The following is a 13,863-nucleotide window of genomic DNA, read 5'->3' as shown; positions in this document are numbered from 1 at the left end:
TAAAATGATCTGAGAGAAAAGTCCCTTCTGATACCATCTCAGCTAAGCCTAGCTGACAACCCCCAAGAAACCTTTCTCCTGCCAACCCCAGGAACACTGATGCCAGCATTGGGGTGACAGGCACTGTGCAAAATAGCACACAAAAGTTCATTCATTTAATCCTCACAATAACCTTGAGGTTTCTACAACCATTAGACCCACTTCACAGATGAAGAAACTGAGGCTTTCTCAGCTAAACAGTGAGTAGAAACTAGAATTGATCTCTGAACCACACTGCTTTCCCCCTCATTCCCTTTTTCCAACTGAACAACCAGAGTTTAATCCCTGAATTCAGTTTGCATAGTGAACTGTCCTCCGGCTTGAAGAATAGCTTCTTCTTTAGGCTAAAGGATAGAAACCTAAAAAGTTAATCACAGATTAAAACACCACCAACAAAAACAGTAGTCCATTCAAGAGCACTAAAGAGATACACAAAGAAAATAGATATGCTTATGCATTCAACAAGTCTTCATTGAGCACCTACTATGTGCCTGACATTATTGTAGGCCCTGAAAAAATAGTTAGCAAAACAGAAAAAATATCTCCACCCTCGTGAATTTTTCACCAGATATTAAGAGGTGTACAATCAATACATTACGCAGAACAGTGAAAGGAGATGAAGCGATGGAAAAAAGTGAAGGGGTCCCATGGGGGCTATGGCATGCAGTGTGGGAACAGTGTCAACAGGATGGTCGAGGAAGACGCCAGTAAGAAAGACTGTGACAGGGATGTTCACACAAACAAAACAAAAGTCTCATGATTCAAATCACACAGAAAATTGGAGAAAGATACTGAAAACGAACGTCACTGTGCTTCTGCCATCTATTACTCCAAAGTACAGAACTGGTGAACGTTTCTTACAATGGCCACATGTGCCATTCCTAAATGTAAACCATCAGGGCTTACTCCCTTATTTTCCTACAGAAAAATAAGTCACCGCCGGTTCTGCGTTTGCCTGCTGAAATTTCTCTCTCTCTTGCCAGAAAGCAGCATCTGTATAAATCCCCTGCTTTTGACGACTATGACTCCTTTGATAAACTACCCATGTGTGTGGAGAGGGACAGAAAGATGGAGGAAGCAAATGAGGAAATGAGTTTTCCCCTCTTCAGATTAATGTATACGAAGTATACATCTGACACTTCATCAGCACTCCCGGCTGGTGTCCCAGCAGGCGGACACTGGCTGAGCATGGATTCTGCCAGCTACCGGGCTACTTAGGATGAATTGGCAACATGCCATTTATCTGAAATGCCCAAAACGTCTGGGAGAGGGAGCACAGCTACATTAGCATTGCCAAGGAAAGCTAGACACTCTGGGCTAGGAATTAATCTCCTTCTTGAGAAGGTAGTTAGTATTACCTTCAAGCTCGCCGATGGCATTTAAATCGCTACAGGTCATGCATTTACTAAAATTCATACCGACCAAACCACGGGCCCTCCATTTGTATCTTACTAACATAGGAACACCACTCAGCCACAGGGCCTTCATTTACATCTTACCAACATATGAATACCTCTCAGGTTGAGGGTCTATGCTTTTCTGAAATGTGTGTTGCCATGCTGAACATGAAATTCTGTTCTATCAAGTTGTAACACTGTTATTTGGACATAAACCACGTTGATTCCCATTTTTTCCCATTTTTTCACACTTGAACACACATTTCGCTTCAACCTACTTCTTCAATGAATCAACAAAGTATTTAAACCAATGCGATTACATGACTGCTTACAAGCAGATTAACAAAATCTCCTTGAATGTGGACACTGCAATTGCTTCATAATTTTATCACCATATTTTTTGAGCAGCTGATGTGGAACTAAATGGGATTCGGCCCATTACATGGACTTTGAGGCTAATCACAATCGTAAGAGGCACAGTGAGCAGCAAAATCAAAGGGTTTTAGATGGATGATCGTATTAGGCCACCTATTACAGCATACAGAATCAACCATCACTCTCACCTTGCAACCGAAGGCATCTGTCACTTCATAGGAGGAATTATTCGTTCCATCAGCATTATTTATTGAATGCCTCCTCCATGCAAGGCCTTGTGCCAGGAGCAGTGAGAAACAGAACGCCAGATCAGACGGGAACTCCGCCCTGAAGGAGCTTGCAGTCTAGCAGGGGAATATCAGGCATCAACACAAAGAACTGAAACAAAGGTGCACCGTGCTGCCCGCTAAGGGGAGCGGGGAGGAGAAGGCTGACTTACAGCTCTAAGGCATGGATGATGGGGGTGAGCACAGTGGCCAGGAGAGAGGATCAGAGTAAAGCATGTTCTGTTGTACAAAGCACCTCCAGAAACATCAGCTTGTTTAGAAGATAAGAAAAGGAAAAAGGAAGAGGAGGAGAGAAAAAGCCAGTCAGACAGAGACAAGTACCATATGATTTCATTTATAGGTGGAATCTAATGAACAAACCAAACAAAATGGAAACAGACTTACAGAGAACAGACTGACAGCTGGTAGAGTGGAAGTGGGTTGGAGGCTCGGTGAAAAAGCAAAGGGATTAAGCAAAGAAAACAAAACAACCTCATAGACAAAGACATAGTGATCAGCAGAGGGAAAAGGGGTGGGGTAGACAGCAGAGGGAAAGGGGAGATGAGTGGTGCTGGGAGGAGACCTGACTTGGGGTGCTGAACACACAGTACAATATACAGATGATGTACTGTGGAACTGTGCACCTGAAACCTATGTACTTTTATTAACCAGTGTCACCATCCCCCAACATAGGAAAAGAAAGTAATTTCTAAGAGGTGTATAGTTCCACCTTTCAGTATCAGATCTGTTCATTGTAATCAGCAGAGACACTTTAGACATAATCCAATTCAAAAAAACCCGAAACATTAACGTTTCTGCAAAGGGTACCAAAAGCAGGAGAATCATTAACATGGACCGAGTGACACACTGAAGTAAGCGATGTGGCACAGAAACCTTGACCAATATGGACAGAACAGTCAAGAGGTTCTCTGCCTGGCAGCCCTCCTCAGCTGCTGCTGCTCGTAAGACAGCAGAGGCTGGAGAACAGAAGACTCGGTCAATGAGTAAATCGGACTCTGTGTTTGAGTATGAGACTACCATTATTAGATAGTTATATATAAAACTCTGTGACAGTGTTGCTTTAATCAGAATGATTTTCTTAGCAATCAACATACAAGATTACTATTTAAGTGTTAAGAATAATATTGCAGTGCACCCCCCAAACACTTGTTTAAAAAAAAAAATCACTAATTGTGAAGAATTTTCCTCTTGCCTTAAACAATAACTGCTTACAGTAAAATAACCTTCTGATAAAATTCCCCAAGAGTAACTTTGAACTTGGGGATGACACGGAGGAAAATGCTAACTATCATCACTTTAACTATATCTTTAAAAGAAGTCCCAAATTTTTCATGAGAGGAAGACCATGAATTTTGGCTTAAAGATCATAGTCAGTTTTGGAGTCAAAATATATCTGGAAAGACACTTTCATAGGGATAATTATTCAGTGCCATTCAGAATCTTTACTATTTGAAAGGTAAAATCAGGGAATTCCAAAGTTGAATTCCAGAGACTGCTTATACCTCTTTTCATCTTGCAGTTGCAGATGAGGTGATAAAACCTGAGAAACGAAATGACTTGCCCAAGTTTACACAGCTACTTAATGGCAAAAGCAGGACTCGAGGCCAGACCTAAATCACATCTCTCAGCATTATGGAATGATTCCCAAATATCCAACATAACCTATTACTAATGCATAAAATTATAAGGCATCACAATGCACTGATTTACAGATTATCTGCATCATCATCAGTAAAAGATGTTTAAAAATCTATTCCCATACCATACAACCCCTACCGCCAATGCAAAAATCACTTCTAAAAACTTTTAGGCCAAAGGTTAAAGTAGAGAAGTAATGAACCCACTAGAAAACAAAATTCTAGTAAGGATCATGGTTAAAAATAAAAGTGTACCATTAAGAAAAGAAAAGAAAAAGGAATGTAGGTGTCCATATTGCCAACAATACACAAACATTTATACCGTGTGCCACCTGGTAAATGTGGAGAAAGTGCTGCAGTTGGAATAATGAGCATTTTCAATTCTCATAGAAAAAAGGGTCCAGGCAAGAATCACCATTGTCATGGAAATCTAGGGGAAATTTCTGATGAGGAGAAGCATGCTTGCATGGCTGAAAGTATCTCCCCACAGAATGCTTATTGAATACGAGAGAAAAAGGTCTAACTACAGTGTAGAAATTGGGCAACATTTGTTTGGGTGAAAAAAATTAATTTCACAGTGAGGGGCAGATGGACATCCTGTGTCTGCAGATGGCATGCGCTGAGAGGTCACAGCATCACCCATGTCATACTCTAGCCTGGAATGCAAAAAAATAAATCTCGCCGTGAGAAAATGTCAGATATATGTATCAGCTACACGTAATATGTGAAATAGACCATTAGAAAACATGGGTGGGGGGATGTAGTCTTCAAAAACGTTGACGTCAAAAAGGCTATGGAAAAAAGGTCCAGATTAAAGGGGACTAAATAGGTATGACAATTACATTCAATGCACGACTGTAGACTGGGTCCTATCCTGGAGAGGGAAAAAGCTACTGAGGATAGTACTGAGCCCATGGTTAAAACCAAAGAGTGGCCCTGGCTGGTTTTGCTCAGCAGTTAGAGTGTTGGCCTGCGGTCTGGAGAGACCCGGGTTCGTTCCTGCTAAGGGCACGTACCTCGGTTGCAGTTTGTCCCCGGCCCTCGTTGGGTCGTGTGGGTGGCGACCACTTGATGTGTCCCTTTCATGTAGATGTTTCTCTCTCTCTCTCTCTCTCCCTCCCACTCTATCTGAACAAAATATCAAAAAATATCCTCGGGTGAGGATAAAAAAACAAAAAAAACTAAAGTGTGGATGGAAGAAAGAGAAAAGCCTTTTATCAGCCATAAATTTACTGAATTTGCCCTGGCCGTATTGGCTCGGCGGTTAGAGCTTCAACCTGCGGTCCAGAGAGATCCGTGTTCGGTTCCCGCTAAGGGCGCGTACCTCAGTTGCAGTTTGTCCCCGGCCCTGGTTGGGTCGTGCGGGTGGCAGCCACTCGATGTGTTCCCTTCACATCGATGTTTCTCTCTCTCTCTCTCTGTTCCTCGCCTCTCTCTCTCTCTCTCTCTTCTTCGCTCTCCCTCCCACTCTATCTGAACAAAAAAAGGAGAAAATGTCCTTGGGTTAGACAAAAAAATTGACTGAATTCGATAACTGATAACTACTCTGAAACAGTTCAAAAAATTATGTGTATATGTACATATATGTATATACATGTGAAGATACAGATGGAGAGAAAGCAATTGATAAAATTGGGAAGAGGTTAATAGTTGAATCTAGGTAAAGGATCAACTGGTATTCCATTATTTTTCTTATTCTTGTAACTTCTCTGTTAGTTTGAAATCATTTCCAAATAAAAGTGGTTTTTGTTTTTGGCTGTTTTAAAGCTTAGAAACATCTTCATTTCTTTTGAGGTAAGAATGGAGACAGCATCAAATTGACATAAATACTCTAAATTCGGTTGGTGGAAGGGCTTGGAAAAACGAGCACACTGAAAGCAAGGAATTTCACATTGTCAAATCTATGCTTAATGTTAAATGTAAGTTCAAATCTTAAAAGACGGATCAAGCCCGACCCACCACAGACAGAGCCCAGACACTTACCTGGCTGGCGGTGAGCGAGGGCGCCGACTGGCCCAAGGCCTGGCTGCGCATGCGCACGAGGTTGGACGTCTCCGCAGAGGCTGGCCAGGCCTGCCCCGTCACAGGGTTGGGAAGGAGGTACCTCCCTGTTGGAGTTAAAGGGAAGACAATGTAAATGGCAGGCAGAGCAGCAGCACTTCCATGCCAATGGCAGATCCCTTCTTGGCCATCCTTCTGTATTGCTTCTGCCATAATTACATTTATCAAGAGCAACTGGGGGCAAATCGTTTTCTCAGGAGATTCAGTGGCACATTCTGACCCTGATTTCCCACATATACTCAGCTTCATCTCCAGCACCTGTAGCTTTCAGCCAGGGCAAATGAAGCTTCTTGTTACTTCTGCCTATCCACCAAATGTGCTGAGAATGTATATAATATGCAAAGCATTCTCAGCATCTTAGAAATAAGCTTGTGCCTTTATAATTGTACCTTTAAAATGTCTAATATGGAAAGTGATCTAGGATTCATCTGGAAAAGTCTACCAAGTGGAGATCATGACCAACAAAAGGAAGAGTTGGAATTTTTTCAAGGTGAAATGGGGCTGGTGCCTCTTTCTCCCACTTCTCTCTCCGAAGCACTGGTTGGTCATCCAACCATGTCCACAGAACACATAATTGTATCCATTTGCATAAATCAGGACATCAATGTCAGTCAAGCTTCACTGAGCAATTTACATCAACCTTGAACTCTAATATATGGGTATGCCTTTGAAAGTCAAACAGCTGAACCAATTCACTCTGTGTTACTTCCTTAGTACATGGACTAGACCTGTTATTAATGCATAAGAAATAAGCCTTTTGACTTCCCGAAGTCGGGTGAACATGAGTATCCACATAGCAATGAAGCTCAGTAAAAGCAGAGGCCATGTTGGATTTTTATCTGTTTTGCCCCAATACTAGCACAATGACTGGCCATAGTAGGTGCTCTTGAATGATGAAAGAACGAATGGGCAGTTCTTTCCCAGAAAACACATAGGGACAATGAAAGATGGCAGGCAATGCAGAGTCTCATCTAAGGGCTGTGTGTGTGTGTGTGGGGGGGGGGTAGGACTCCAGCTTTATACCTCTCAGAATCAGGAGGGATTGTAGCCACATGTGTGGTTGGTGGCCCTGGAGCAGAGGTGACATTTGCTCCTTGGATTTTCCCTAATAGATCTGTTCCTTGTAAAAGAGCCCTGGCCCTCTTACCTGTGACATACACTTCACAAGCAGATCCCAATGGTTAATAACTATTTCTGTGTATTAACTAGTTGACTATTAGTGCCCATGCTAACTACCAGCACTATCAAAGGACAGGAGCTAGGGGCAGCTCCTATTAATTGTCCTTGTTCACACAAGGGCTTCCAAAATATATATTTTAATTGCAAAGGGGAAAATGGTTTCCTGTTTTGCCCAAATTGCTCTTCCCCTTATTATATAATGAAAGCTCAGACTCTAGGAAAACTAGATCTGTTTTTGAGATCTTGACCTATAGCTGAATGACACTGGGGAAGAAAGTTAGTCAATCTCTCTTGGCCTTGATTTTTCCATCTTCAAAACGGGGATAGATGATAGGATTGACTACGTAAAGTTATTGAGAGGAGTTTATAAGTAAAGCACTCAGTAAATGTTAGCTATTTAACCATACAGTAGGAAAAATGAAAACTGTCTTTTTTGCTTTGGTTTGGTCACTCACAAGTAGAAAACATAAACATATATAAAGAAAAAAATCTACAATTACACCAGGGAAAACCATCATCAACTTTTCAGTGATTTTCTTCCTGCAACCGACATTTTCTAGCAAAAATTTTATTTTTGTCACATGCTCCCATCAACACCACAAAATAGGTTATGTGACCTTTGCCAAGCAAAAAAAAAAAGAAAATCAACTGAAGCATAAATCCTATTATTAAAAATTCAAATATAATTACACGCTGTCCTTCTAGTTACCATCTCAAAAACATTCCGATATATTTTGTGCAGGGTATGTTACACTTAAAGTTTAGAACTTTATTTTTCCTTGCTTTATTTTGAAACATGAACTAAAAGCTGGACTAATAGGGGCTTTGGGAAATCTGCCTCCTTTAGGCCTAAAAGCAGAACATTAATAACAAAGAACAGGAAAACTATAGACTGCATTTAGGAATGCTAACATCATTATGTAATAATGTTATTTCTTTTTTTTTTTTTAATCTTCAGCCAAGGATATTTTTCCATTTATTTTCAGACACAGTAAGAGGAAAAGATAGAGAAAGAGAGAGAGACATTGATATGAGAGAGACACATTGACTGGCTGCCTCCCACATGACCCCGACCAGGGCCAGGACAGAACCACAACCAAGGGAGGTGCCCTTGACCAGAATCGAACCCGCAACTCTAACTGCTGAGACAAACCAAGGCAATGATGTTATTTGTGTGTTTTTTTTAAATTTTTTTTTCCTTTATTGATTTTAGAGAGAGAGGAAGTGAAAGGGAGAGAGAGATAGAAACATCAATGAGAGATAACATTGATTGGTCACCTCCTGCATGCCCCTCACTGGGGACTGGCCCCACAACCTGGGCATATGTCCTGACCAGGAATCGAACCAGCGACCTCTTGGTGCATGGGTCAACACTCAACCACTGCACCACACTGGCTGGACAATGATGCTATTTCTTTAACACAGAACTAACTCTCACTGTTTGAAAAACATCACTTGTTAAAAATATACCAGCCTCCAGTAATCAGAATCCATACTTAATTTTTTTCTAGTTCTTCCTGTGTCTTTACCTATATTTTATGTTTCATATTTTCTTTGTTCATGTTTCAGAGAGAGACCTAGTAGGAGGTATAGAGGTTACATGACGTCAAAGCTACATGACGTCATGTTATATGACGGAGCCACTGTACTCTGGCCTCACCACTGTTCTGGCCCAGATGCTTCATTTGAAAGAAAAGCAAGGGAAGATACAAAAACACTTGAAAAATGTAATGCAATCACGGAAAAATTTTAAAGGAAAACATTTTAAGCCACTAAAAATTATATAATTCAGTCTTTTTTTTCTTTTAGTAGAAAATAATTATTAGATTATCTCCCTATAATCACTCAGATGAAGAAATACATATTCATTTCTGTATTCCCAGCCCCCGGCACAGCCCCGGGCACAGCCCCCGGCACAGTCCCCCGCACAGCCCCCGGCAACAGTCCCCCTGCACAGCCCCCGGCACAGCCCCCGGCAACAGTCCCCCGGCAACAGTCCCCCAGCACAGCCCCCCGCACAGCCCCCGGCACAGTCCCTCGGCACAGCCCCCCCCCGCAACAGTCCCCGGCAACAGCCTCCGGCACAGCCCCCCGGCACAGCCCCCCCCCGCAACAGTCCCCGGCACAGCCCCCCGCACAGCCCCCGGCACAGTACCCCGCACAGCCCCCGGCACAGCCCCCGGCAACAGTCCCCCAGCACAGCCCCCCGCACAGCCCCCGGCACAGTACCCCGCACAGCCCCCGGCACAGCCCCCGGCAACAGTCCCCTGGCAACAGTCCCCCAGCACAGCCCCCCGCACAGCCCCCGGCACAGTCCCTCGGCACAGCCCCCCCCGCAACAGTCCCCGGCAACAGCCCCCGGCACAGCCCCCCGGCACAGCCCCCCCCCGCAACAGTCCCCGGCACAGTCCCCCGCACAGCCCCCCGGCACAGCCCCCGGCAACAGTCCCCGGCACAGTCCCCCGGCACAGCCCCCCCCCCGCAACAGCCACCGGCACAGTCCCTGGCACAGTCCCCTGGCACAGCCCCCCGGCACAGCCCCCCCGCAACAGTCCCCGGCACAGTCCCCGGCACAGTCCCCCGGCACAGCCCCCCCCCCCGGCAACAGTCCCCGGCACAGTCCCCGGCACAGTCCCCCGGCCCTGCCCCCCCCCCCCCGGCAACAGTCCCCGGCACAGTCCCCGGCACAGTCCCCCGGCACAGCCCCCCCCCCCCGGCAACAGTCCCCGGCACAGTCCCCGGCACAGTCCCCCGGCACAGCCCCCCGGCACAGCCCCCCGGCACAGCCCCCCCCCCGCAACAGTCCCCGGCACAGTCCCCCGCACAGCCCCCCGGCACAGCCCCCCCCCGCAATAGTCCCCGGCACAGTCCCCCGGCACAGCCCCCCGGCACAGCCCCCCCCCCCCCGGCAACAGTCCCCGGCACAGTCCCCCGGCACAGCCCCCCGGCACAGCCCCCCCCCCGCAATAGTCCCCGGCACAGTCCCCCGGCACAGCCCCCCCCCCGCAACAGTCCCCGGCACAGTCCCCCGGCACAGCCCCCCCCCGGCAACAGTCCCCGGCACAGTCCCCCACACAGCCCCCCGGCACAGCCCCCCCCGCAATAGTCCCCGGCACAGCCCCCCGGCACAGTCCCCCGCACAGCCCCCCGGCACAGCCCCCCGCAATAGTCCCCGGCACAGTCCCCCGGCACAGCCCCCCGGCACAGCCCCCCCCCCCGCAACAGTCCCCGGCACAGTCCCCCGGCACAGCCCCCCGGCACAGCCCCCCCCCGCAATAGTCCCCGGCACAGTCCCCCGGCACAGCCCCCCCCCCCGCAACAGTCCCCGGCACAGTCCCCCGGCACAGCCCCCCCCCCGGCAACAGTCCCCGGCACAGCCCCCCGGCACAGTCCCCCGCACAGCCCCCGGCAACAGTCCCCGGCACAGTCCCCCGCTCAGCCCCCGGCAACAGTCCCCGGCACAGTCCCCCGCACAGCCCCCGGCAACAGTCCCCGGCACAGTCCCCCGGCACAGCCCCCCGGCACAGCCCCCCCCCCCGGCAACAGCCCCCGGCAACAGCCCCCGGCACAGTCCCCCACACAGCCCCCGGCAACAGTCCCCGGCACAGTCCCCCGCACAGCCCCCGGCAACAGTCCCCGGCACAGTCCCCCGCTCAGCCCCCGGCAACAGTCCCCGGCACAGTCCCCCACACAGCCCCCGGCAACAGTCCCCGGCACAGTCCCCCGGCACAGCCCCCCGGCACAGCCCCCCCCCCCCGCAACAGTCCCGGCACAGTCCCCCGCACAGCCCCCCGGCACAGCCCCCCGGCACAGCCCCCGGCAACAGCCCCCGGCAACAGTCCCCGGCACAGGGTCTGGCTCTGAGTAAGTGCTCAATAAATGTTTGTTGACTGATATGGAGTTAAACAGCACTATTTGATCAATTCCTTTTTTAAAATGTTTTTTGTTTTGTTGTTGTTAATCCTTGTCCAGGGATATTTTTCCACTGATTTTTAGATAGAGAAGGGAGGGAGGGAGCAAGAGACAGAAAAACATTGATTGAGACACATGGATAGGTTGCCTCCATGAGATCGAACCTGCAACCCAGGTATGTTCCCTTGACCAGGAATTGAACCCAAGACTCTTCAGTCTGCAGGCCAACACTCTAACCACTGAGCCAAACTGGTCAGGGCTGATTTTTTTTTTTTAAGAGAGCGAGAAAGCAAGAAGGAAAAAAAACACTGATAAGAAAGAATCATCATTTCGCTGCCTCCTGCATGTACCCCTACCTGGGATCGAGCCTGCAACTCAGGCATGTGCCCTGACTGGGAATGGAACCTGCAACCTCTTGGTACATGGGACAACACTCAACCAACTGAGCCACACTGGCCAGGGCCTATTTGGTCAATTCTTGATCAAGTCTAAACAGGAAAAGTAAAATTAAAGATTATTTTCTTAAATTTCATTTGTAGAATATTCTAACAGTTAAAATACATTGAGACCTTAGTATATGCCAGGCACTGCAATGTCTTAGCAACTCTAAGGGGTACCAGGCAATATTATCTTTGCTTTTAAGCCCAGAGAGGTTACATAATTAGACAAGGGCACATAGCTGATAAGTAAGCAAAACCAGGATTCTTACATTGAAGCCCAAATCCTATCACTGAAAAATATTCATCACATTTACTTAGGTGAAAAACACATTATGAGATAGGATGGTTTTGTATTTATAAGAAAACATGTGTATGTTATTTTCTCTGTATCTATGAGAAAAGGCAGCAGATAGGATTAAAGGAGATAATGCACTTGATGCGCGCGACCTGCGACATGGGAAGCAGTTAACATAATGTCACCACTCGCGTGATCATAAGGACTTTACAGCTCCATCGGTGCAGCCCCACCACCATAGCAACAAAATAAAACATGGCAACGAATTCCTTGGCCAGATTTCAAAAGAAACAGGGAAAACTATTGAACAATATCACAATAAAGAACAGCATTTCTTGCAGAATTGTTGTTGTCTCTGGCAGGGAAAATGAGGACTGGGTCCAGGGAGAAGTATGCTATAATATTTCATCGTTTCAAAAATCATCTGCAGAGACTAATGGAAGCTTAAAGAATGCTTGCAGTTTTAACAAATTTAATATTAAGTTTTTCTAATGTCACTAAAGACTGCGGCAAATATTAAGGTTTGAAAGAGCTGGCTGGCAGATATAGGCAGTTGTACTGGATTATACGCCACTAATCTCTGTATATGATATTACATAACATTGATTTTAATGTTCCTATAAAAAATAAAGTGCTCCAAAAATCTAACATGGCAAACCAGCCAGGAGAACATTTCTTCCACCCCTCATAATGGCAGTTCCTAAGGCCACATCAGGGAGCGGTGTGGGTATTGGTGGGGGCCCCCCAAGGGGTCTGGGGGGGGCGCGGAAGCGAGGAGCCGCGGGAGAAATCCCATGCAGAATGAGGACCCTCATCGTGGAGTCGGGAAAGCTATGGTAGCTGTGACGGGAAAGGCTCCCTTTCTGCCAGCGGGAAGGCAGAACAGAAGCAGGGACCGTTCCTGAACAGGTCCTCAGTGCAGGAAAGTCATCTGCTAGGATCTGAGCTCAGTGAGCCCGCTTGCTTCAGGTGGGGACCAGGAGAAGCGCTGGGGAAGGGAGGCACAAGGAACCAGAGCCATTTCACAGCGAGCAGAGATCTCTGCTAACAGGACACACATGCCACCCTCTCCTCTGAAGTCACCCAGCCCAACACTACCATAGACATTTTGTTACCTCTTGTGCGAGTCTAATCTTGGCAATGAGACCATAGTTGTGCCCTGTCAAAGGTAAGCAAAGCTGCACACTACTAAAGTGGTGAGGACAGATTTTAATCACTAATAACTACTGCAACAGAGAAAAAGTCCAGTACGAACTTACCTTCAGTTTGTACAGAAGGAGCTGGGTGTTTCAACAGGAGAAGGAGGGACAAGGGCAGAGGCAAGTGGGGACTCAGTTGGGTCAGGGAAGGGAAACATCACAACGAGTTAGGCAGTGGAACTGTGATCACTCCAGCTCTGTCTGCCAGCTGGGGATTATCGAAGTTAGAATTCCACCCCAGAGACTGGGAGACAGGGACCCTATCTGTTGGTCAAAACAAGCAGTAACTTTTTGGCAGCCTTGAGTTTTCTCAGACAGACACTTTAGGGAGATGGAGTCATCCTGAGGATGCAGCCTTGAGCTGTTAGAACTATGTAAGTGTCTGTTTAAACCTTGAACAGTCAACCTTAAGGCCTAGTGGGGAGAGAGCTCTGAGCAACCTGGCCAGGGTTTGGTCAAGGAGAGACTTTGTCAACCTTCAGTTCTTCTGTGACTTAACAGATCCTAACCCAAAAGGAGACCTTTGAATGTTCAATAATTGATCAGTTGTAGAACACAGGACATAGAGGTCCCCTTAACAGGACGTAGAGGTCCCTGCAAGTAATGGTAACATTGCATTGCTCTCGTCTTGGTGGACTCGAGCCAGACTGCTGAGTGCCAGCTCTGCCCCCAAAACTGATGCCATCACGTACTCATGGGTTTCTCCAGGCTCCTCGACTGTAAAACAGGGTGAACTTATGGAGTGGTTGTAAATCGAAACAGAAAATGCATTCTATAAGGAACATTCAATACATGAAAACTTTAAAATAAATAAGAAATAGAAAGGGCTCCCCAACACAGTGAATCATAAGGTGAGCCGGGCCAGTGTGGCTTAGTGGTTAAGAGTCAACCCATGCACCAAGAGGTTGCCAGTTCAATTCCCAGTCAGGGCATCAATCCCCAGTAGGGGGCGTACGAAAGGCAGCCGATCCATTTTCTCTCTCTCCTTTTCCCTTCCTCTCACTCTAAAAATCAATAAAAATATATTTTAAAAAGAAATAAA

At 46.9% G+C, this 13,863-nt stretch overlaps 1 protein-coding gene across 1 annotated transcript in view; it reads right to left on the bottom strand.

Annotated features, from left to right (window-relative positions):
* Positions 1-317: 317 nt before the first annotated feature.
* Positions 318-13,863, bottom strand: part of LOC118641998 (microtubule-associated serine/threonine-protein kinase 4-like) — a 183,055-nt gene continuing 169,509 nt past the window's right edge. The window contains exons 3-4 of the mRNA XM_036279675.1: positions 5,719-5,843; positions 318-383 (exon numbers count right to left, since the gene is read on the bottom strand). Coding sequence (XP_036135568.1) covers positions 318-383; positions 5,719-5,843 — 191 coding nt within the window. The remainder of the gene's footprint in view (positions 384-5,718; positions 5,844-13,863) is intronic.

Source organism: Molossus molossus, unplaced genomic scaffold (genome assembly GCF_014108415.1).
Source record: "Molossus molossus isolate mMolMol1 unplaced genomic scaffold, mMolMol1.p scaffold_m16_p_3, whole genome shotgun sequence".
In the NCBI taxonomy this organism is placed as follows: Eukaryota; Metazoa; Chordata; class Mammalia; order Chiroptera; family Molossidae; genus Molossus; species Molossus molossus.
The sequence above is the reverse complement of the archived record's forward strand: the minus strand, read 5'-3'. Positions and strand labels throughout refer to the sequence as shown.